General features: G+C 38.3%; 1 protein-coding gene across 1 annotated transcript; it reads right to left on the bottom strand.

Annotated features, from left to right (window-relative positions):
* Positions 1-508: 508 nt before the first annotated feature.
* bco2l (Putative ortholog of beta,beta-carotene 9',10'-dioxygenase (EC 1.14.99.-) (Beta-carotene dioxygenase 2) (B-diox-II), 1 of 1) lies at positions 509-26,858 on the bottom strand. Its single transcript, XM_002942755.5, has 12 exons — positions 26,578-26,858; positions 17,097-17,298; positions 15,937-16,148; positions 15,722-15,837; positions 13,465-13,567; positions 12,370-12,498; positions 10,369-10,529; positions 8,945-9,112; positions 5,093-5,230; positions 4,115-4,297; positions 2,753-2,863; positions 509-1,984 (listed from the first exon to the last, which is right to left on the bottom strand). Exons 1-12 carry the CDS (start codon positions 26,612-26,614, stop codon positions 1,865-1,867), a joined length of 1,680 nt encoding a protein of 559 aa, XP_002942801.3. The 5' UTR covers positions 26,615-26,858; the 3' UTR covers positions 509-1,864.
* Positions 26,859-26,888: the final 30 nt, after the last annotated feature.

Raw genomic sequence — 26,888 nt, 5'->3', positions numbered from 1 at the left:
CCAAAATTATCCATTAAGAGTTTGTTACAATAGTTGTGTGTGTAAAGGAATCTATGAACACTCACAGGCTAATTCTCACAAGTGTCGGGTGAGCCCATTTAGTAAAGCTGCCTATGTTTATCTTAAGGAAGAATCGATGAACACGCTTAAGAAGCTTCCACATAAACAAACATAACTGCAGGATGGCTGAGTTGAAATTCTATTAATTGTATCTGAGTGCAGACCAGAGTGTATGGAGGAGGTTTTAATACCTCTATCTCTCCCCCCCCCACCATATGCAAGGAAGGAAGTTGTACTATATAATTCTTACTCATATGCAGTGACTTCAGGTTCCATGTAGAATGAGAGTACACACAATTTAGTTGTGAATATAGCATAAACAGCAATGTGCAGTCACCCATAGATTTCAATATAATTTTTTCCATATCCGCCAATTACTTTTGTTTTAACTGTGACTTATTAGATATATTGCAAAATACACAGCATACTGACCTTTGAAACATTCACATTAGGTTAATAAGCGTTAAGTTTATTTGATTTTTAAGGCATTAGGATATATAACAAAATATTGTTGCTGTTCAGTGTCTTAACATTGTGTTTGGTACATATTGACATTCTCACAAGAGAGTATGTTTTTGTCATTCATAGTTCAGCTTTGCAGACTGTTCCTGGGCTGTAACAACTCATACTAATCAATGAAAGTGAAAACATCAGACATAGGTCTTTGTAGCATCCTGCCTGGATCTGAAACTGTGACTTTCAGTTTAGTATTTAGTCTACTACAGATCTACTCTTTATGAGCATACAGTTCCTGGTTCAGTGCTTTGGCATCCTTGAGTATTGAGGTAGGCATGGCTTGTTTCTACTGTTATTAATCTGGCCACAGATGCTCAGAGTTTACAGTCAACCTGAATAGATTTCCTGGTTTCCAATGCTGGTCTGTTCCAGGTTACAAGTTTGACTCACAATTATTTGGTTATTTATGTGGTTCTGACCCAGCCCATCTTACTACGCCTAGTCTGTTTTTACTAGCTCCTTCTCTGAGTTCTGTGTTTGGCTTCCTTGCTTACCCCAGTGGGAGTCTCTGGATTCTCATTCAGTTTGAACTAATAGCACTTAAGTAGCTAAGGGCAAGGTCTAAAGCCAAAGCTGACTTAAAGGCAGAAAATTTGGTTTGACTTATATAATGACACAGGGGACACATTTTCTGCTAGTGTCTCAGCCAGTGTAGGAAGACTTGAAAATGGAGATACAGCATGGCATTTACTTAAGTTGAATCTGCCTGTCTCTTGCAGTGACACTCCAATTTTGGTTAGAAATGTGCATTTAAGAACATTTTGGGGGCTATTTTGCAACCTTGTACATTTCTTCCTGGTCTACATGATTTTCATAATACTAAATAAAATCATATTTACCATTTTTCTCTGAATTCAAACCTTTACGTAACAAATACTGAATATCCTGATATATGAGAGTAACAGGTAAGCATGTCTGAGTTTTGTAACCAAGAAAATGTATTTCACTGGAATCAATCTGGTAACTCAGTTCCATTCATCTGAAATGTGTTTAACTTGACTTGCGATGCTGATGCACTGGAGCCTCTTTCAGTCTAAACAAGCACTGTATAAAAGAATTAATGCTCTTTGATTGTCTGGGTGATAATTGATACCTAGAAAGGCACGCTTTTATCAGAGATACAGACTAGATAAAACGATTGATATGTTTTCTTGTCAGTGCTATGTGAAGGTTTCATTCAGATGCAATCCAGTGTCAAATGTTTTTGATGTTCTGCATAATGTAATTCGCTTACATTATTAATTACAAGGGCCCAAGCCACCTAACTTTTTGTAGATACACCATCTTTTTAGCTACCTTGATCTACAAAGATGCCATGGAATCCATAAGGCATGTGTACAGGAACTTCTGCTCTGCCAATCTCTGCAAAGGTCTTGGCATCCAATATAAGCAAAAATGTGCTTTTCTCCTAAAAGAAAGCAAATAAAATGTATAAATACCAATGCATATTTTGCCTTCTAAAGAAGCCCTATGTTTTTTCACTTATCCTCAGCTTTTCAGAAAAAGGGGCCATACAGGGGCAGGTTTCACCTGCCGATTCAAGTCCTTCTGACCGATTCGGAAGCTTATCTGCCTGTGTATGGGCACACTCGATGGGCCTACCCAACCAATATCCGGCCTAAAATTGACGAGATCTTGATGAGGCAGGTTTCATTTTCCATCAGATTGAGGACCACATTGGCTTGTTGATGTGATCCTAGGTCCAACAGCTCCTATACCTGCCACTGTAATTTGATCATTTGGCCCTAGGGCCAAATGATCTAATTAGCTCAGTATCACCCACCTCAGGTGGGTTTACATAAAAGGGAAAGAAACCATCAGTTGGCAAATGCCAGAGGGGGTGGGGGACGTTGGAGCCTATTTTGTACAATAATCTCAATGTTCTAACAATAAGAAACCTATTGTATCTATAATTCAGTTTTGGATGCCCACTTTAGAGAGCTGGGTGGGGTGGCAAACTATCAGTTTCTAATCTCTATGCATTTGCATGCAAAGTGAGTATCCAAGTGATAATATTATTTTCAGGACTCTGGGAAGCAGACAAACTGAATACTTTTGTAAAGAAAAGCATGTGGTTGAAAATGGACCCATAATTTGTATTTTAAAAAATAAAAAACGATACAAGCAAAACATTTTAGCATGTTGACTCTCAAAATATAATAGCTCTAATTCTAACCTGGTGAGGGGTGACAACAACAGAAAGGATCACGCCGCTATCTTCTTCTTTTAAATCTGGAGAGGATACAAAAACTGGTTCGGATGGATAGAAACCTTCTTCTTGCCAAATCTAGAATATAAACAAAAATCAGTACAGGTTTTAGATTAGTGTGTGTGTGTGTGTGTGTATATATAAATATATATATATATATGATACTGTAGATCAGTGAGCCACATTCAAATGGAAAAGCATGGAAAAAGTTCCTGGGGGTGCAAATAAAAGCTATAATTGGCTATTTGGTAGCCCCTGTGTGGACTGGTAGCTTATAGAAGGCTCTGTTTGGCTTTACACTGGGTTTTATGCAACCAAAACTTGCCCCCAAGCCAGAAATTAAAAAATGGGCGCCTACTTTAAGGCCCCTGGGAGCAACATCCAAGGGGTTGGAGAGCAACATTTTGCTCACGAACCACGGGGGATCACTGCTGTAGAAAATACACATTTATTATGGGTTGCTCTTTGCTGTTATCAGGAAACCCATTGTCCAGAAAGCTTCAACTTATGGAAAAGCAATCTCCCATAGACTACATTTAAATAAAATAATTCTAATTTTGAGTTAAGATTTCACTGATTTGCTCTGTAATAATAAAACAGTACTTGATCCCAACTAAGATATAATGGTAATTAATGCTTATTGTAAAACAATCCTGTTGGGTTTATTTAATTTTTAAATAATTTTTAGTATACTTTAGGTATGGAGATCCAGAATATGGAAAGAAACCTCATCCGGGAAAACCCCAAGTCCTGAGCATTCTGGATAACAGGTCCCATACCCCTAGTACCATGCCTAGATTGTAGGAGCTCTTTAGGAAGATGGTTATACTGTAAATGCCTGAGGCAGGGAAGAAATTAAAAATGAATAAACTAGACATCAATCATTCAACAGTCCAATTAATCATTTGCAAATAAAGAGGATTTCAAACAACTACCAAATTGCCCAGGCTAGGCTGTCCCAGCAAGTTCAGCTCAAGAGCAGAATGCAAGATGTGAAGTCTCTAAGATTCCCAGAATTTCATCATCTCTACTAATGTTGCAATGTATAATTCTACCATTAGAAAGAAGCAGCACATATCAGATCTGCATGAAGGGTTTGCCAGGAGGTAACCTTTTCTGTGCAGAAGGAACATCAGAGCAATATAAAGTTTGCCCATGAATACCTTAGCAAACATTGGGAGTAGCTCACACTACTCAAATTAACAGATTAGCAATGGTTAGTAGTGTATCCAGTCAGTAATTAGTTTTGATAGCACCTACTGCTGCTTTGGGGAACTCCACTTGTACAATTTAGTGCCTTTGTTATTAAATAAGCCCTATGATTTTTACCTTTAACTTCTTGGTCTGAATGTCCACTTTAATTAGAGAACTCCCAATGAGGTGTTGAAACCCACACCCATAAAAGTAGCGATACTTCTTAGTGTTGTATTTGGAATAGTTAATAGCAGGGAATTCCAATCCACCTTGTTCCTCCATTGTGGTATCATAGAGACTCTCAGGGGTGCACCACACCTAAACACAAAAAAAAAGTGGTGTACAAATATAAAGCAGGGTTATGCACTTATTGAAGTACCATTTTGCCTGTCCCCTTTTCACATTTGCCTGTTTAATGAATAAGGCAGTTGTTAACAAAAGATGTTTGAGTGCTCTGGTAGAAAACAACAGATAGGCAGATAGTACATGCATGACAGTGAGTATAAACTGCTTTAGCAGGATGTAGAAAGCAATAACAAGTATCAGTAGGATCACTCACCCCTATTTACTGAATAGTTATTAAGCATCTAAAATGCTGTTTTCAGACAGACCCCATAGAAGTGTGGAGCCACTTTTCTATTCTTTCAGGCCAACATCCAGAAACTGAAGAAGAGCTGCAGCCCTTTTACTTCCTTGTAGATGCACCATAGACTCACTGACTGTATATTGGTAGATTACGTTTTTAAACATGTCCAACCATATACTATTGAATAAGGAGAAGGATTGGTTGAAATGGTCCACTGACATACATGTCCAGATAGAGAAGGATGGTCAAGACTGGCAAAACTACCCCACCAAATCTGGCCATGTATGAAAAGCTTTAGACTCTTGAACTCATTCCTAAGTACGACTAGAAAGACGCTTTTGTAGCAGTTTTATGCACTGAATTGGCTCTTCTGTGGTGTTAAAGCATTTAAAAACATTACTTATACACTGGTGCTTTTTATACATTAGTTTAATATATGATGAATTTTATAAGGTAAGTAATAAAAGATCAATCCCTCAGATGTTTACAGGAAATAACATTCCATCGTATTTTTGTAATTGACCTACCGTCCCATCAGCTCTATTTGTTGCAGTGGCTGTTGTATAACTTAAAGAAATCAAGTTTCTATCCTGTGGAGTATTGGAGTCAGTGTTTAGAGGTAGAACGTATCTGCATGGGAATGACCTTGCTGCTGAATTGTAGACCTGCAACCAAAATAACAAGAAAATGTGAATATCTGAATGGAGTTTCAATTTCTAAACAACAGAAGTTTCATACATAGAATTATTAAAAAACTATATAAGGAATACAATGAACAATGTATGCACATGTATGAGCTATTGGTATATACAGTATGTGTATATATGATGCAAGTGATACATGTGCAATGGGGTTCATGGGGTTCATATGGAGGGGTTGAACTTGATGGGCTATGTTTTTTTAGATAAGCCTATTCTTAGCACCCTTTCAACTGTACACAAAAGAGAGAGGGGGGGCTGATCAATGCACATTCCCTGATCCCTTGTTGTGGAATTGCTTATCATTCTATTTAGCCCCTCTACTCTTCATCTTCAGTTCTAACTTTCAAGCTGCTGCATGGATGCTAGGGCAATTAAGCCGTATGAAGCAGTTGGCTGCAGAATAAACATTAAAATAATTTAAAAAAAAATTGAAGATCAGTTTGTCCTAGGATAGCACTGTATACATCAAAAACACAAAAAGACTGACATGGCTGTTAGGTTGGATTATTTGAGCAAAGTTGAATCCATTGTGTTTTTTAACCATGTAACCTTGCTATGTAACATTATATATATATACAGTGGATATAAAAAGTCTACACACCCCTGGTAAAATGTCAGGTTCCTGTGCTGTACAAAAATGAGACAAATATAAATCATTTCAGAACTTTTTCCACCTTTAATGTGACCTATAAACTGTACCACTCAACTGAAAAACAAACTGAAATCTTTTAGGTGGAGGGAAGAAACTAAAAAACTAAAACAATGTGGTTGCATAAGTGTGCACACCCTCCTCTAACTGGGGATGTAGCTGTGTTCAGAATTAAGAAATCACATTCAAAATCATGTTAAATAGGAGTCAGCATACACCTGCTATCATTTAAAGGGCCTCTGATTAACCCCAAATAATGTTCAGCTGCTCTAGTTGGTCTTTACTGAGATTGTTTTAGTCGCATCCCACAGCAAAAGCCATGGTCCCCAGAGAGCTTCCAAAGCATCAGAGGGATCTCATTGTTAAAAGCTATCAGTCAAGAGAAGGGTACAAAAGAATTTCCAAGGCATTTGATATACCATGGAACACAGTGAAGACAGTCATCATCAAGTGGAGAAAATATGGCACAACAGTGACATTACCAAGAACTGGACGTCCCTCCAAAATTGATGAAAAGACGAGAAGAAAACTGGTCAGGGAGGCTAGCAAGAGGCCTACAGCAACATTAAAGGAGCTGCAGGAATATCTGGCAAGTACTGGCTGTGTGGTACATGTGACAACAATACTGCACATCACCAAAAGAACACCATACCCACAGTGAAGCATGGCGGCGGCAGCATCATGCTTTGGGGCTGTTTTTCTTCAGCTGGAACTGGGGCCTTAGTTAAGATAGAGGGAATTATGAACAGTTCCAAATACCAGTCAATATTGGCACAAAATCTTCAGGCTTCTGCTAGAAAGCTGAACATGAGGAGGAACTTCATCTTTCAGCATGACAATGACCCAAAGCATACATCCAAATCAACAAAGGAATGGCTTCACCAGAAGAAGATTAAAGTTTTGGAATGGCCCAGCCAGAGCCCAGACCTGAATCCGATTGAAAATCTGTGGGGTGAGCTGAAGAGGGCTGTGCACAGGAGATGCCCTCGCAATCTGACAGATTTGGAGTGTTTCTGCAAAGAAGAGTGGGCAAATCTTGCAAAGTCAAAATGTGCCATGCTGATAGACTCATACCCAAAAATCAATTGAGTGGTACAGTTTATAGGTCACATTAAAGGTGGAAAAAGTTCTGAAATTATTTATCTTTGTCTCATTTTTGTACAGCACAGGAACCTGACATTTTATCAGGGGTGTGTAGACTTTTTATATCCACTGTTTATATAAGTCCAAGCAGAGGTAGCACATCATTCGATGAGGGTTATTACCTGGGTGCCCATGCAATGAAGTCACATATATACATATATACAGTACTTTACAAAAAAAACCAGCTATATATGCTTAAATGAATACACTTGTTTGATTTTTATAAATATCCCAGCGTTTCTGGTCTTTTTTGTAAAGTACTGTATATTCCTTATGGTTCAACTTGGTAAGATTTTAAAAAGGTGTACCACCCGTTGTATTACACGGAATCCATGAAGAGAATAATATTCTAAGATGCTTTGCAATTGGTCTTCATTTTTAATTATTCTTACTTATTTCAGTTTTTGTTTAGCAACTCTCCAGTTTGGAATTTCAGCCACTATAGAAACCAAAGAATGGCTTATATGAGAGACTGGAATATGAATGTTTTTTTTAAACGAGTGTAGAGACCCATAGGGTTAAATGACCCCTATGGCTTTAAATCCCTACAGGTTCAGTTCCCTTAGTTGCTGGGCAGAAGGGATTGTATCTATTATTATTTATTATTAACATTTATTTATAAAGCGCCAACATATTCCACAGCGCTGTACAATAAGTGGGTTTCATACATTGGACATACAGAGTAACATATAAAGCAATCAATAACCGATACAAGAGGTGAAGAGGGCCCTGCCCAAAAGAGTTTACAATCTATAAGTAACATATGTGTGCTATTGGTTAGAAGATATGGTGACCACATCCTGCCTCACTTTGGTATAGTGCTGGGAAAGGAGTGGCACCTTCCTGTTTGCTTCCACCTGAGGAACAGGGTGGATGTGTGCTGAGAGCCCAGGGCACAGGCCCAGTTAAAGTCGGGGAATAGGGCCCCGTGAATGAGGCATTAGATAGTGGCAGGTGTAGCTCCCTTTATAGTACACTCTAGGAGTGTAAGGCAGTTAGGGTTGAGCTAGAATAAACAGTTCTGAGTTCCGGCATAGGACTTGCAGTTTTGGAGATATCTCTCCCAGGCCATATTGCCTGTAGTGTAGGGATCCAAGTGAATAGGGAATCAGGATAGAGAATTCCCTGAGGGATCCACTACGGGGTGTTTCGCAAAAGTAAAGTGAGATTCCTGCCAGTCTGCCCGCAGGGGAGTGTCAGTCTGTGTTACACTCTGTATGTGTTGCCTGTACCACTGGCCTCTGAAGCTGTATTGTGAGTAAACCCTGTGGATGTTCAATAAACACTTATTATTTTGTTATTTGCAAGAACCTCTTGCGCCCTCTGTTTTCATTTTTCTGCATAGCAGCAAGAGAGGTGTTGTTGCACAACACCCTGACCTTCCTCTTCCACTTAGCAAAGGCCCATTCTGGGTAAGAGAGTACAGTGTTACCCATGTTCTACTGGTACTAGTCCAGGAAGGCAGCTATTGAGCTGAAATAGAGGTTACACGAGTAATAAAAAGTAACAGTAAAATTGTAGCCTCATAGAGCAATTGGTTTTTTTTTTGGCTGTCAGGGTCAGTGACCCACATTTGAAAGAGTCAGGAGAATATGATACAATTGAAAAGTTTAAAAGATAACTTAAACCTGAACTTCCCCTTTAAGGTATGGTGATTCAATCTAAGGAAGACCCCTTACCCAGAAAACCCAAGATCCCAAGCATTATAGACAACAGATCCTGTGATTTTGTGCATATACATTAAAAATGTAAACTGGTTTTAGCATGATTAAGTTAAAAAAGCGATACATTGAGAATGGAGCAATTAGAGTTATTAAATGTCGAGATGAGGCAAAAACTGAGATCAAAGCAGTATACATTTCATTTTACAGTCCATAAACATGTACCTGGTCTAAGGCTTGCCCAGCTTTGTGCAGATTTTGTAGCTGATACACACTTAGAATTTTCCCATCTTTGAGAGAGCAGAGGTCAAACACAATACAGCCTTTATCTTCATATGCATTGATTTGATGGAACATTCCAAATGGGAGAGCATGGAAAGTAACAGGGTGCAGCTGCAGAAGCAAAACAATCTAAGTATTTCAGAATACATTTCCTAGATATTGATACAAAGGATACACTACTTGGATTCAGCAGTGTTAATACTTTTAGCCTAAAGAACAAACACTTAGGGGGTGATATATCAACAGTCAAGTTTGATTTTTTTTCTCAATTCGAGTTTTTTGGTGCTTAAATTCTCAAATTCAAGTTATGTTTTGAAAACTTGAATGTCAGGTATTTATTAAATGCAAAAAACCCAAAAAATCAAATATAAAACTTTGCCACCTAAAAGCTTGAACATTTCTATAGATGTCAATGGGTCAAGCCATATGTTCAATTTGAGGTTATGCATTTTATTAAAGTTTTTTTCTTTTTATTTGCACGAGTTTACCAATTTAATAAATAAGCAAGCATTCGATATGCAAGTTTAGTTGATTTAGAAAAACAAACTCGAATTCACAAATATCGAAACTTGATAGATAAGCCCCTAAACAATTGTTTCAAACATTTACAGAAAGTTCATTGGTCACAACTAGGTGTCTTTGAATGGCCAGCACAGTTATTGTAGATAACATGAGAACAAAGGTTTGGATGTAGTTTAATCAATTCTCAAAAAATTGTAAAAAAAAAATAGCATTCCATCTTGAAAAACAAAATAATATGGTTTATTCTTTATAGCTATATAGTAGTGATGTGCCGGTCGACAGAAAGTTGATTGACAACCTGCTGCTGCACCACCCGCACCCAACCCTAACCTGGTGTGCCTCTGAATTTATAGACCCTTGTCTGCTCCTCCCCGCTATGTCATGAAAGGGGGTGAGGACAAGCACGTACAAGTCTATAAAAGGTAAAAGAAAGAGCTCAACTCAATAATGCGAAAGTTGGCCAAACCCACCCAACCTGCGGGTGTCAGGCCGGCCCACACATCACTATTATACAGTACTGTATTGTCTTCATGTTTTAAAAAAACTGTACAAACTTTTCTCTAAAATCTTTTATTAGGGTGGTCATGCACGTTCCATCTGGACCAAGTCAGCAGTTTATTGGCCTGTGTATGGTGCTAGCTGAAAGCCCTGCCAAACCAATGGGCAGATAGCAGTTGGGCAGGTTTGAAGATGGGCATATCGGTGAAAGATGCACTTGTTTGATGACCTCGCCAAATGAGCACATCTTCACATGTGTGGCAAGCTCTATCTCAGCTTCACTGAATTCTACAACAGTTTGTTATTTACTTTGTAGCCAATAATTTCATATGAATGCATGGAATTACCTCTCCTGTGTGTTTATTTGCCACATGAAATACAGTATCACATGATGGATCCCAGGTTATAGAGTCTGCTATTGATGCACCACTTAAGTTGCTGGTAAGAATCCTTAGTACATTGATTTTTATTGGTTGCTCTACAAATATGATGTAATTTTCAGTCATTCCTGTGGAAAACATAATATATAATATAATTTTTAATACTCTTTTTGAAATAAAGAAACAAAATCTAAAAGGGTCATTTACAGGGGCAGGATGCAAAAGATGGGTACAAAAAAGGCACTCTGCCTCCCCAATAAATATACTGTAGTGCTGCCTGAGTTCAGAAGCTCTGTATTTATGAAGGGTGGGTTAGGGGTTTGTCCCCCAATAGGTGTCCTCTCTTCTGTCTGTTACTATTCAGAATTTAAATATTCTGTTTCTCATTTACAAATTAGCAAATTTCAATCTCAATAAATGTTTTGTGTTGAAAAATGCATTTGACATCTAGTGAATATTTGGGCAGATCCAATTTGATGAGGAAAGCTCAGCTACTAATTCAAATCCAGATTTTCCCATAGAGCTAGTTGTAATTGAGTGAAAAAAACTTATCTCACTGTATATCGCATGAAAATACTATTGAAGTCTATAAGGGAAAAAACTGCAACTTAATTAGAAGAAAAGTTTTTTCACCTCAAACTAAATAAGTTTACATGTAATAGACCAAAATATAAACATTTTTTAGGCCCATTGTCTCTAATTGTCTCTAACTAATAGCCTTAGGGTATTCATAATGATAACAATGCGAAACACCTAACTGCAGCCATGTAAGTAAAGATGGCCATACACAGGCAGATTTAAGATGCCGATGGCTGTGTATTGGGAACCCTGACAGGCTACCCCAACCAAAATCTAGAGGAAAAAATGCCCAGATATGGATCTGGCAGGTTTGATTTTCCTGTCAGATTGGGGACCACATTGGTTCATTAATGCGCCCTCACTCTGACGGCTCCTATACCAGTTATTTTAATTTGATCGTTTGGCCAATTAGTACCTTACTTGGGCACAACGGGAGAATGATCCACTCATTTGGCAACCTCACGAAACGAGTAGATCGGAGCATGTATGATTACCTTTAATTTCCCACATCTATATAAGCAAATCTTTATATAGATTCTCATTCATCCAGGTTATGATATGCAGTATCTAGTAATAATTAAGTCTAAAGTGGAGTTTTCTTGAAAATCTTTCACCACTTATCCAAGTGGCTTCTTCAGTTCAACTAAGTGGTAGGGAATTCCCCACATTTAAACCCTTTGGAGAGTAGTACAGTCACAGACATCCAATCACAATGGTTCTATTGAACTTATTCGGTTAGGTGTGTGGAAGTGTGATCATTAGTTGAAGTTGAAGTTAGTAGATGAAAGGTGGGCTCAAGGCAAATAACTTTTTTGCCCCTTTATTAAAACAGCCCTATCATGAATAGCAAGTCAATAAGAATGACTGCTCACTCAATATGCTGTATGTGAAATAATTGTAGGCAATTATTAAATTTGGATGCTAACTGCACAGGTTTCAGAGCTACCATGTATTACTAATATATATCAATTACTAGACAGCTTTATATTGTGACATTTATATTCTGTATATACAGTATATTGTATGTCATGACAGCAGCACAGAGCATGTTCAGTGAATCAGCAGAAAAGAAGATGGGGAGCTACTGGGGGCATCCTTAGAGAAACAGACCTTCCCTGCTAAAGGGCTGTGGTTTCCTTGGGCTGGTACAGAAGCCCAAAACATAATATGTATTTCTAGCCTTCTAGCTTTCTTTTGTTAGGCTTTAATTTTTTTTAAATATAATTTTGTCCTTCCTAATAGTATTCTAGTTTGAATGACCAGCAAGAGGTTCAGTTTGATATCTCCCATTAAGTTCAACAGCTATGTACAATCTGAAAATGTATTTTATCTTTTCTATACTTCTAAACAAATAAAGTGAAGGAAAAAAATCTGCATAAAAGCACTTACCAAAGCTGTGGTAATAAGAAGGTCTCATTGTATTCTTTGCTGGTATACAGCACACAATCTGCACCCCTTGCAAAGTGCCTTCAGTCTCAGGCCCCGTGGCAGGTATTTTTATGATGTTGTAATGAGTACCTAGAGAAGAGAAACGATTGTAAACTGTCAATGTATGATGTTTTGGTCCAAATATAACCCTTAATTCTAATATTAGTTGGGATCTTATCTCTGGAGTCCTATAATGCAGAAACTGCAGAAAAAATATTTTACCATGTCTGTCATTGAAAGAAGTGTAAATAAGATGGAATCAGTTAGATTTAAGTAATACCCTTTTTGGCTAACTGAATAGATTTGCATAGTTTCACAGATTTTGTCCAATATTGTCTGAAACTGAATAGTTTCATTACCCACATATTTCTTCTACGTTTACATTTTTTAAATTTGGTTTTAGGTTATCTACATTTGCTGTCTCCTCCAGCCTTGTAAATACACAGAGCTGTATTTATGGACTGCTTACATAGTTCAGACAGCATAATGTATTTATAGGAAAACAAAAGCCTAAAACACTTGGTGATGTAAATTTTTAAAGCACCCCCCTTGTGAATAAATTCACAGTTTTTTTACCCGTGGGCAGCTCACCTGTTCTTCAGAAAATGTGCTGGCCCATGGAACTTTCCTAAGGAGTGTTGAACTACCATTTTCTCCCTGCTCTGACTCCTTTATCGCTTTAGGCTTTTCTTCTTTTTTACAGTTGCAAATCTTGTACCATGTTTAGCAACCTATACAATGGTAATATGTACTTGGCCCCTGGTTTGAAAGCAAACAATTCGACTGGGCTACTACAGGTTTCTAGGCATGGTACAAACTTGTAAAACATTCCCCATTAATTAGTGCTACATCTTTTCATGTGTCACATGGCCCATTGCTCCCACTAGCCTCTGCCCTACCGTACAAACCTACCAATAGATGGTTGAAACTTTTAGGTTAATTTTGTGAAGTTCTGCTTTGTAACTTTAAGACAAATAAAAAGGCATCTCAGTTCTAACTCTCCATGGTGATATTTGATGCAGTTGCTAAAACAAATATATCATTTTAGTAAGTTACCCTGTTTTCCATAGGAGTTGCCCATGTTGTATGTAGTTCCATCAGGATCGTAATGGGGGTGAGCAGTAGCTCCATTCACTGCAACATACTTGCTCCAATCAACCTGCAAATAAGAGAGAGATTTTCCATCTGAAGAACTACAAATCGTGTTTATCAGGCAGAAATGATGGACACATGACAGGCAAATAAAAAAAATGAAAATTGCCTTTCTCTTTGTAGTCATAAAGCACCACAAACCTAAGCTGTGGCTCTAAACACCAAGTAAACTTGAAAAAAATATTCCACCTGCACCGCATGACAGCAAATGAAGCTTTAATATCACCTCTATAAGGACCATCACACACCATGTAAACTATCACCTGCAGTAAATCTGCCCAGCCGGGGCAAACGAACCACCTGTAAATACCTTCCCCTTTTCTAACATTCAGGCTGCTGCATGTGAAACACATTACTCAGGGCAATATGGCTTAATTATGGAAAAAGACGGAATTTTCCCATAATTAAGATGGATCACTGTGTGTACTATGTTGTTCTGGTCATCCCCAGCAGTATAGCAATTACCTCTCCCTTTTGGATAAGGAGAAGAAAACAAACAAGCCCCCATACCCATAAATACCTCCAACCCTCCCCATCTTTTGTTTTGTTCTGGTGGTATTTATGTAGGTGCAGGTAGGTTACGCATGGATTCTTTGTAATCTGATTACTGGGTGTACTTCTTTGTTGCTCCCTCCACCCAAAGCTCAGCTGATATATTACTGTGCAGAGGGAGTTGGGGGGGATTTTGTTTGTGGACATTTCTTCTTTGGCACTCTATCGCTTCCTTCAGTGGCACACTGGAAGTGAGGTCATTAGGAGCATCTTTAGTTTTTAAGTCTGTGCGGTTCTGGTGTTCTGTGCTTTACTGAGCCCTGATAAAGCCACAACATGGATCCGGGCTGCCAGCAAGTGTTCTGCATCTAAATCTTTTGGGTGTGTGCCCTACCAGCATTCCTATGTTTTCTCTAGGAATCTGTGAAAAGAACTGTTTGTTTATTATTATTACTTTCATTGTGCCTTAGTGACCCTGTCTCTGCTGAACAGGAAAGGGGGGAAAGTGCAGATTTCAGATTTTGTAGGACATGTGACAACCCTGCTATGAAACATAAGATACATTGCTTTCCAGAATACTTTAATTAAGTATTATAAATCAAACTTATTGTTTCCTTCAGATAATCAGTTTGTACAGTCTGTCCTTGCAACTTCTTTTGATTAAATTGTTTCAGCATGATATGTGTCCCCTCCCCTGTGTTATTATTGCTTGGGTATTACCAAAGGGTTATTGCTATGCTGCTGGGGATGACCAGGAACGGAGAAAATTGTTTCATAGTCACAGTAATTTCCTGGTCATCCCTACGGCTGCATCCCCACGCCAACTTTTATGTGCTTTGTGCACACAAGGCGGGGAGAGTTGGAGGAGAAGGTATTTATGGGTATGGGGGCGTCTTTGTTTTTTTCTTCCTATCCAACAGGGAGAGAGCATACCTGAAAGGTTATTGCTATACTGCTATATGACCAGGAAAGGGAAATTCCAGTAAATATGAAAAAAAAATCTCCTTTATATGCAGCAATCCAAATGTTGGTTAAGGTGAAGTATTTCCAGGAGATGTGTTACCCACAGTAGTGCAGATCAATAGCGTGGCACAAATCTTTGGTCTGCCTTCATCATAAACTAACTAATATTTACCTCTTCCATAACTTGTTGCACATGGAAATGAATGTGCCTAACATTTCTGGCAACCCCACATTGAACTAGGATTTACAAGTCTGTTAAACAGTAAAACATCCTATTTTGCTGTACAAAAACTATCTGCCTCCAGTAAATGGCAGTAGACAGCAGCTTTTCTTACCACTGTTTCATTATGTTTTCAACAGAACCCTCTAGGGGATGACTTGTTTTCCAAACATCCTCGCTGGGCTCTCAGCCTCAAAGCTACAGCCTGTGCTTTCCTTATCGTCGCAATTCTGCAATCAAGTTGGTCAGCAGGGACCATCTAACTGCAAAACATTTTCTTTTCAGCTTCTACTGTAAGAGTTGACTCAAGGGATCCTATTGAAGGTTTCATACCCTAGGTGTAAGGTAAGTAGCTAACATTCTTAGTCAGCCTGTCAGATCTTGTTAGACACAATAATATACAACTGCATTAAACAGAAACACTGTAGGAAAGAAAGCAGGAAATGCAAAAAATTGTAGCATTGTCAAAATGTCAAAAGCTGTCACCTTTTCTTTTGTTACTAAAAGATCAGAGTTCACTTTATGCATCAGATTAGTCTCAGTGCTGACATAATAGTCATTTTGGTACTTCATAAAGTTTATACTCCCATTGTCGGTAGGATCTGAAAAACAATAACAATATATATATTTAGGTATACTAGAATGATGGCATTTGCAAAGTCAAAAGAATGAGATTCTAATAAAATAATGTCTTTACATACTAGGCATTTCAAATCTTGACAAGAAGCGATAAAAGATGCTTTTGCAGGGGTCTGGCATGGCTGTTGTTCCAAATTCAGAGACCGCAATCCGGTTTTCACTATGGTTTGTTTTATAAGAGTCACTTTCAAGAAACCTACTCATGTAGGTTACATTTCCGTTCTCAATTGTGAACTTATGCATGAGAGCCATGCCATCAAACCAGTGATTAAACCTTGAAAAGAAGTGGAAGAAAAGTTGTGAAAAACACACACACACACATATGTGTATATATATATTTTTTTGTCCCTGAGGAAGAGCACAGTTGGTGCTCGAAACGTTGGATCTTTTTCATTAAATATTTTTTTGTTTTCTAACAAAGTCCCTGTGTGTGCGGCTCATTGTCTTGCTATACACATGGTTTTTGCAAGCACCCAGGGCATTTAATTATTATTAGGGTGTAATTTCTGTATTTATATTTATACGTAAGTATATTTTATCTGTACATATACATTAAATGACAGACATCATCCTTTCTTTTAAGGTACACACTGAGTTGGCTGCTTCATCTGCACACATGATATTTTGGAAAAAATCACTCAAGAGGTGCAAGCTACAAAGTGTAAAAATGTGGTCCATAATGCATCATGTCCCCACTTTTGTGCACACCCCTGTCAGGTACATAGCCCTTATATATATAGGGGGTCCAAAGATACACCTGACTGTGAATGGTGCACCTGCACATAGCTATCCCCTTAGATGTCCGTTACCTGCACATATGCATGGTGCATCTGAAGCCCTATACTTAAAGAATGTTGCAAGTGCCAGGCTCCTCCAGCAAGGCAGGTCTGTAAACTCTGCTGGCGTTTATTACATTGTTTCAAACGCCAGAGCCACCAGGGCAGAGAATAGAAAGGACAGGCATACACTGCATTTAATAGCAATTATATATACAAATAACTAAAAAACCATTACAAATATGTAATGAGTGTATATTGTAAAGTTGATTAGAATTAAGTTTTATTTTATTAGGCAAAAATTTTTTTTTGGGGTTGACATGTCCTTTAAGGATTTTAGTTTAACAAGTAAAACTTTTGAGATGCCATTTTAACGGAATAATATAAAATTGTGTTTAGACCTACACACCAAAAACATTTAGAAGAAAGTAAAAATTTGTTCTCACTTGTCTTCTCCAAACTCAAATTTGCCTGGCCCATTGCGCAGAAAGCTTCCCTTGATCCAACTGGGAACAGTCCCTATAATCTGAGTAGGGATGGGCTGCGGCGTTTCCTCTACAGTCTGGAAGAGCGGTGCAATGCATTCTAAGTTTGTCCTGCCTGTATAGGACAGTTGCTTTTTCTCTTCGTTGAAGTAGTTCTTTAAGACTGAGGAGAAGTGAAGTATAAAATTTAATTGTGAATGTTCTGTGGAATTGTATCCTAGTCTTCCAACCTCAATGGCTGTGTGCTGAATTCACATCTTCCCAGTGCTGAAACTGACAATTTTTTCCCCATTCATTAAATGTCTGAACTAATTGTAAGATTGGTGGCACATGCACCAGCATTGCTCACTCAAATAACATAGAACTGAATAGGCCCACACTTCTGGCTTATGTATTAAAACTGGGCAGTTCAGTTGCCCATACATGAGCTGTTAAAGCTGCCAACTTGGCCCCTACAAACTGAGAAAGCAGTTTTTTAGCCTGCATATGGGGCCTTTGGGAAGGCATGCCTGACCTGCTCTACCCAGAAATTTTCCAGATACAGGAAATAATAGGCTTAATTTGTCTATAGTGTGTATAAGAGTTAAAGCAAAGGTTATAAGAATTAATATTAGTTATTTTGCATGAAAATCCGTATGTTTGATGATTACATGCAAATATGCTGGCGCTTTATAAATATGTGATGATCATAATAATAATAACATAATTGCCACCACGGCCCAGGAGACTTAGGGAAATGTTTTATTGAGCAATATTCCTGCAAAAACTTATTAAATTGTGATTTGGCAGTACAGTGGGGTTTAGAGTCCCTTTAAGAAAAAGCACTATAGTCACTGTTCTTCTTAATACATGAAGCTCAAACTGGAAAATGTCATATGCAATTACTCGTTCAAGACTAACACTGTGGCAATACACATGGTATGCATTTTCACTAACTGTGCAGCTGCTGTAACTTGACCTTGCTGAGATGAAACGAAGCTCAGGTATATCAGGTATATTCCTACAGTGCACCACCTGTGATGCACTTCTCTTGCATGTGCCAGTATGTAAGTGATCTTCCTCTTGTTGCACTTTTACTCCCTGTATAGTAATTATCATATTGTATTATTGTAAAATTCTGAGCACATACAAAATAAATAATGTTATATTATCCCAGCAAGATGCTTGAATACTGTGGCCTGTGCCAGTTAGGTTAATGACACATGGAGCTACTTGTCACGGCTACAAAATAGACAATACTGATAATTGTCTCTACGTGAGTTGTAGAGTATTGTTTTTGGCAGTGTATTTTCTGGTGTTAGAAGCTGGCTACAAATAGCTCTGTATGTCATAGCCCTTACCCTTATATGGCCTTTAATATCACAGGGGCCCTAAACTACAGCATGAGCATGTATGAATTTATAATAGTATTTATCTGATTGCCTTCAGCATGCAGGTTATAGGTGGAAGCAACGATGGAATTTTAAAAATATGAATACAGACAGTTCCAAAAGTTCAAACATCATTCTCTTGACATGTTCTCTTACACACATGAACACATCATTCTTGATTAGTTTCTTTAAAAGTGATATGAACACTGAAATGTAACTTAACAACCAGCAAAAGCATAAGTTATACAGAATATGTGAAATATTTGATTTCTTGGAATGCTTATGTTTTCTTTAGCAACTCTTTTTATTTGGGAAAATACTTAATAGCAAAGGAAATGAATTAGGTATCATTTATTAAGTGATTCCTGATAAATAAATAAAAAAATATATATATATATACATTTCTTATGGGGGAAACAATAATTTTCTTGAAAAAAAAAACCCTGCCAGTGCTAGGCTACCTGCACAGGAGGGTACCCTGGGCTGTGCCAGGTGTGACCTTTAACATCACACCTCCCTCTTCAAGCATAAGCAAGAAAAGAGGCTCACAGACTGACTTCAACCTTGCTGCAATAAATAAACATATCTCTATAAAACATAGCTGGGTCAATGCCAAAAATACATATTAACAAAATTAGAAATAACATGACCACCCTGGCCTAAAATCTCTCTCCTTGGGATCTATACCAGCATTTGCCAAGGAACTGGAGTGGTATGCACTTACTTACAATTCTTACTTACCCTCTGTCTTCACTGTTACCACAAGGAGTGCGGGTTTGGATACAAGGCCATACTGCAACTGCTCCCACTGAGCTTCAAGCCTCTTTCCCTTACCCCCTTCTCCTGCTTTTCTCTAGTTTCTCTCTTTTCCTGGGCGTATATTTAGTTATCAACTGACAGGGTGCCAGTCCCTCATAATGTGCACCATCACACTTTTATTTATGAGAGGCAAGGGTGTGCTGGTGAGTTGCTTTATGGCATTGTAGTTGTAAATAACGCAAAACACAGCAATGACACAAGAGAAGCATGGTGGCACAGTGACTAATATTGTTGCCTTGCACCAGCATGGAGTTTGTACATTTGCTCCATTCTTGGGTGAGTTTCTGAAGGATGCTTCTATTTCCAAGAGGATAAGATTACAGAAGAGTATTACAATTAGAAAAGAGTTAAAGTATCAGCTGTCCATATGTTTAATATAAATTAGGACCAGTCTGCATTAGTTTTGAAGTCCAGGTAGCATTTCTTTTTTACATTTTTATTGCTCACTGTCTACCTTTACCTACAATGATGCATTTTAATTAAACCAGTTACCTTCTGTGTGGTGCTGTATCTAATGCTTTATCAACATCTATGTATATCACATCCACTGCCATCACATTGTCTAGGCATCTGCTCACCTTCTTATAGAATTCTTATAGAATTAAATTTGGTTTAACAAAATATATTGTTTAAAAACCACACTGATGCAAACTCATGTATTGTTATTTGAAATGTGTTCCAATTTCATATCCCTTATTATTACCCACTCCAAAAGCTTTCCTACCACTGATGTTTAAGCTACCTGACCTATATTTTTCATGCTGGTGATCCCTTTTTAAATAGTGGCACCACATTAGCAATTCACCACAATCTCGGCAAATTGCCAGACATCATAGATACATCCTGACTACCTTCTGAAGTAATCAACAGTTGGTGAGGAATCTCAGGTACAAAAGTCAACTGCGGAATGTCAGACAGCAGAACCTCATTCTTTTTTCAGTTTCCTTTTCCCTTACATTAAACTTCATTAAAATCTAGGAAGTCTGTCTTTGAGGTAAAGTTGCTGCCCTGAAGTGCTTGGATAAGAGATAAACAAAGGTCAGGCAAAAGACTGGACTTTGGAGCCTCACAAACTTATCCATTGAAGCGAAAGCACTGGTACTCCTAAATGGCAACAGAGGTAAGAGAAAAGTAACTTACAAGGAGCACCGTAAAGTCTTTGTGTCAAATTATTTGATGGCTGCTGCTCAAGAGAAAATCTTTTATTTTTTCTGATAAATATATAAGAATCAATATTGCTCTTTTTGTTACTTGAAAGCTAATAACCTTATGCTGTCACTTAGGCATGCAAGACAGAATGTGTTTATCAAGGAAAGGGTGCCTTTGGTTTAATTTTTAAGCCTTCTGCAAAAACTTTTTCAGGTTTTCTGTCACATGGGAGAGGTGGGCAGGTGAGGGTATACCTTTAGACCACTGTAAATTAAAGGTACTCAGAATACAAGCTGGGTATCAGTATAGTATCAAATTGACCATCCTCCCATTTATGATAGTTCCCATTTTAGTCTGAAAGAGGATGAACTGTCTTACATAAAATGATAAATCAAGCCTTTACTGTAAAAATACCAAATTGTTAATCCCTACAGCATAGCTCTTCTGTTTAAGGAATCTTCCAAGGCTTTGATGTACACTTTAAGCATGTGTCAGGAATTGGGACAGCACGGATCACAATAAACCCTATATTAGGGAAAGCAGTAGGAATTAAATAAATAACAGAAACAGGTGGAAAGTGAAAGCAGACAGAAGAGCAAAGCACATATAAATATAGAGGTAAAAAAAGCAGCAATGCAAACTAAAGAAACATATTAGACACAGGACAAGGCAGAACAGATTTACCTTGACAGATATTAGTACAGGGATAACAAAATTAAATTAAAAAAGTAAATTGTTCTGGGACAGGATGAATACACTAGGTAAGAACAGGGACAAGATGGTAACAGTCTGAGATAGCACAGTTGTAAAAAAAAATCAAGGAAAGTGTCTGATCCTGAAACCCTTGTTTGTAAATGTAAATTTGTAAGTTACCTTCCTATTTTAATATTATTGTAAAAAAACGTAATTACCTGTTGGCATTAAATTAATGAATGATGGTAAAACACACAAGTACCAGCCAAGCAGTACAAGGTTAGGACCTAGGTTTCCTCCCATACTAAAGACATACAGGCAGGTTAATTACCTCTTTATGAAACTGACCATTCTGTGAATGTGATAGGGGCATGAGCTAATAAATAAATATTCCAATATCTAGGCACTCACTGGCATCAATATCAGTGAGGATCTGAGTTGGTCTCACCATGTTGGTGTGATCACAAAAGCTGCAAGACAGCGGCTCTTCTTTCTGCGGCGCCTGCGAAGGTTCGGCATGGACTCCAGAATACTCACAAACTTCTATCGATGCACCATTGAGAGTATTCTGTCTGGCTGTATCACCACCTGGTATGGCAGCTGTAATGCTTTGGACCGCAAAGCTCTGTAGAGAGTGGTGAGATCAGCAGAGCGCATCACCAGGACTGAACTGCCGGCCATGCAGGACCTGTACAGACAGCGCTGTAGGAGGAAGATGCAGCGGATCCTCTCTGACCCCAGCCACCCCAGCCACAGTCTTTTCACGCTCCTACCATCAGGTAGGCGGTACAGGAGCATCCAGACCCGCACCAGCAGATACAGAGACAGTTTCTACCCACAAGCCATCAGGCTTCTGAACTGCTGACATTCTACCCAAACCAACACACACTCCCCATAACTACTGGACTCTTCACAGTGTCACTTTAAGCAAAGCCACTTTAAATCCTCACTGCACAATTTCAAATATTGCATTGCATTTTATTATTGTAAATACTTGTACCTTTATTGCACACTTTTATTATATTTAATATTTGTATTTTTTTGTTTTTTGTTTTGTTTGTCTATGTAAAGTTCGGAGGAACACGGGTCAAAAAAATTTCATTACAGTAATGATGCTTCATTGTTATTTGTATATGACAATAAACTTGAAACTTGAAACTTGAACTTTACACACTCACCAAGTACAGGAACAGAAAATGGACACTCTGCAGGTTGCATTAAAGAGGCATTGTAGGTTAGTTAATCTATGGCTGACAATGGCAAATTTTAGTTTTAGTAACTATGGCCCACTCCCCACTGCTTCCTGCTCCCCCACTGCTTCCTCCAGCTCCCCCCCAGCATCCTCCAGCTCCACCTCCCCAGCATCTTCCAGCTCCCCCTTCCCAGCATCCTTCAGCTCCCCCCCAGCATCCTCCAGCTCCCCCTCCCCAGCATCCTTCAGCTCCCCCCCTAGCATCCTACAGTTCCCCCCCTAGCATCCTCCAGTTCCACCCCTCAGCATCCTCCAGCTCCACTCCCCAGCATCCTGCAGCTCCTCCCAGTGTCCTTCCCAGCATCCTCCAGCTCCCTCCAGTTCCAACCTCCTGCTTCCTCCGTTCTTGGGCTGCGTCTGTCCCCCCAGCTCGCCGCTGCAGCCCACACTTTTATACGGTTGTGCCCCGTGCACACTGACAATGCGCACACATGGGGCGCAAGCAATCAGGGCCAATAATTCTTTAAAGGGGGGCAAAAAAACTGTATCATGGCTGGGGCCCCCTTTAAAGAACAAGGATCATCCGGGCCCGGGACAACTGTCCCCCCTGTGCCCCCATGATGGCGGTCTTGTATATATATATATATATATATATATCAGTAAATATTGCCCTTTTATATCCTTTCCCTTGACCCACCATTTAGTGATGGGCTGTGTGTTCCATCAGAGATCACATAACCAGAAATAATGCAGCTCTAACTATAATGGGAAGAAGTGTGGAAGCAAAAGACAAAACTCTGTCCATTCATTGGCTTCTGTGACCTAGCATGTATGTGTGCCTTGGCTTGTTTGTGTGCACTGTGAAACCTGTGATCCTAGGAGGCGGCCCTGAGTACTCAATAGCACATACTACTAAAAATGTATATTTTTAAGAAAATCATTTATTTAGATAAAGCAGGGTTTTACATATGTGTTGTTTATGCAATATATTTTTATAGAGACCTACATTGTTTAGGGGTATTGTTTTCCTTTTATTAAAAAGGTGCTCGTTGCACTTTCACTCAGTGCTGCAAGGTCCATCCCACCTCCTGTTGCAGACTGAGCATAATGCACCTATTTATGCAGGGAAACCCTGGAGCTACCACCACCTGCAGTGATGGCATTAACTCTGTGCCAATAATAACAGATGACAGTTTGTGGCAGGAGTGATGATTTCTGGACTACGAACATTTTTGGCGCAATAGTGTCAGGGTACATCTCCCCTGGTCACTGCAGTTAGGCTGGAATTATGGGGAAAATGCTTCATTGTGGGTATAAATGTGGCAGTTGCATCTAAAAGTGCACTTCTCATACTGAACTTGCAGGTTGGAAATGACACTGGAGGAGCCCATCCAAATTGGAGGTACAGACGCCATTGGCATTCTGCTCTGCCAGACATTGTCTTCTGCTACCAGTACAAATTGAATTCAACTTTGAAGTTATACCTGTGTCTGTTTTTCTTGATTCTGGAGCTACAGGCAACTGACTTCAGCTTTTGTCAAGCTGCAGGATATTCCCCCTCAGTCTGCACTTTAGCGTGTCCTGGACATAGATAGTAGAGCCTTATCTTCTGAAACTTTCAAAAAGACCACTGTAGAGTTAAATTCACTAATGGGGAAGTCTACAGAATTACTTGTTATCCATATGACCATTTTGGTCAAAATTAAGCCAAGGGTTCATACTGTCTTCAGCATTTCCTGTCTGCCATACAGTATGTCAACCTGCCTGACAGTGATTCACAAATTCTGCCAGTTGCCCATAAAGACCTCACATCTCCTCTGTCTGTTCGTATCCTAGAGTATAAAACTGTGTAGCAATGCTGGGATGTGTCTTCTAACAAGATGCAAAGAGATGTATTTTGACCACACTAGGTCTAAAATGAGTCCAGCACACCAGAGTGGGACATAGCTGATAATGTATGCTTATTTGTCTTTGCTGGATTGTTCTAGTTATAAAAGCAAACAATCAAGTCCCTCTTAATCAACAAGCAGCTGTGGTGCATTATACAAACAAAGCATAAACTATTCTTTTGAGTAAAAGATCATGTGGAAATACTAAAATAGCAACTAGTTCTAAATTAGTTTAATTTTTTGTGATAATTCCATAACGAAACGCATCATTCTATGAGTGATTGAGAATAATTACTGGCTCATAGTATATCAGATGAATTCAACAATTTTGTTTTTCAACAATTCTGTTGAACAGCCCTTGAGCAGCCCTTCCCCATCGACAACTACTGGCATGACAATAATTGCAATTGACAGGTATACAAGATCATTAAATTAACATGCTTGTATGATTCTTTTTATTCAAGGTATTTTCTTCTAGAGTGCTGCATCACAATTTTTTCCACACTTCCAGGTATCCCTTTCGGATGTTCAAGCTGGGTGCATGGGTAAAGGAATAAAGGAGAACATAAGAGGAACATAAGAAAAGGTCTGTGGCGTGTAGAGAGAAAGTAGGCAAAAAGAAACTGACAAGCTAAGAGAAAAAAAGATAAATAAATAGAACTTAGACATATTCAAAAAAGAAATAGATAAATAAGAAAAAAGAAGAGAAAGGAAAAGAAAGGCAGATGGAAGGAGGATTTAGGAGAAATCCACTTTGCAGATATAATTTACCTCCAGCTTCTTCCCACTAGTACATATCTAGTAAAAGAGATGTACCCTTACTGAGAATTAGAAGGGTATTATATGTTGTGTATAAAAGTACATGGCCTGTTTGTGGGGGGTAATTTGCATGATTGGTTGAATAATTTAATGGCATAAGAAGTAGCTTTGGTACATAATGCTAAAATTACTACTTTAGATAAATATCAAAACACACATTCTCTATACTTTCACTCACATTATCAAATATTTCCATAGCATAAGGGATTTTTTAAAGCAATTACAATAATTAGTATACGTGAAATTAAATTTAGTGAAGGCTGCTAAGGCACTCATGATAATTGGTACTTTGGTACAGATGATCCAGTAATAAATAGAGCCAATAACAAAACTAGTTTTGTGGCATATACCTGGTCAAATATAGCTGAAGCAGGACAATGTTCTGCAGATCTCTAGGAATGATGTGATTATGTCCAACAAATTATTTCTAAATAAGAATGTTCTGCAGAAGAGGAGCACTGAAGTTCTAAATGATGCTTATTCATTAAATGCATAAAATTGAATTATTGTTATAACATATTATACAACACAACAAACAATAGGGCACTCTGTCCTATTTTCTGATGAAAGAAAGTTGCACTATGAGATAATGCCACCACCATATATCACTATACGTATTTAGGGTAATTTAAGGTATGAGAAGTATTAGATTTGCACCACACACATTCAAACTTTGCTCCTAAAAATCTCGGTCTTATCTGCCCAGAGAATATAATCTCACAGTGTAACAGGGTCACTCTTGTTCTTTCTGGTAAATGGCAAATGTGCTTTGACATGACTTTTGTTTATAGTGGCCTCTTTTGTTCCACCTTCCTTTACAGAACAATACACAGCTTTTGACACAGTGACCTATATTTACAGTGACGTAATATGATGGTAGCTTGATGCTGTGAGGGGCTGCTTTTCATCAGCGGGAACTAGGCATCTTTTTAAATTGGATGAAAAAAAGTACACCATTTATTTGTTTAATTGTCTTATTTTATAAAAAAAAAATATAAGTAAAAATTACTGTATGTACATTTTTATTTATATAGCACTACTTATATATACAGCGATGTACAACCGAACAGTAAACAGAGGTCATTACAATAATAAATACAATTAAATTCAATCTATTGGGATGGGTAACTTACATAAATATGAGGATTTAAAGTTCTCTATTTGTATAAGGTTAAATGAATATCATTCAATGCACATCATCTTTTACTGTACATGAAGTCTCATATAACAAAAAATACAATAGATAATTATTACATTCTTGTTGTTATTGAACTCTGTAGAACAGAGATTGTAAGCTCTTAGAGGCAGGGATCTTGTCCCAATTGAATATTAAAACCTTCTAAATTATAACTCTACCCCTGTTGTGCTGAAGCTCTGTGGTGCTATGTAAATAAATACATTTGCGCCAACCTGTTTTCTAGCATCACTGCATTTGTATATAAACCCACAAACAGTAGCCTATTTGCAAAACAGCTGAATCATTGAAACAAAATGCAGAAATAGCAACTTACCTGGTATATTGTGAATAACAGATGTGATGAAATCCATAGCTATTCTAAAACCATACAGACTCTTGTAGTTATCCTGGCTGGAATGTGGTCGGTGCAGCTTACCGAAGGTGAATGCATTAGATGGGCATCAGCAGAATCCTCTGCTTATATAAGCTGACAGGCTGTGTGTTGGGAATAGCTGCCTAAGCTACAGCACTTCACAATAAAAGTCCTGTATGATGCATGCATTAGTGAGCTCATTTTTTCTTTAAAGAAAAAACTACAGCATCATCCAACAATCAACATTTGAGCAAATGAGCTTTTTATGCTAT

This window comes from Xenopus tropicalis, chromosome 7 (genome assembly GCF_000004195.4).
Source record: "Xenopus tropicalis strain Nigerian chromosome 7, UCB_Xtro_10.0, whole genome shotgun sequence".
NCBI lineage: Eukaryota > Metazoa > Chordata > Amphibia > Anura > Pipidae > Xenopus > Xenopus tropicalis.
The sequence above is the reverse complement of the archived record's forward strand: the minus strand, read 5'-3'. Positions and strand labels throughout refer to the sequence as shown.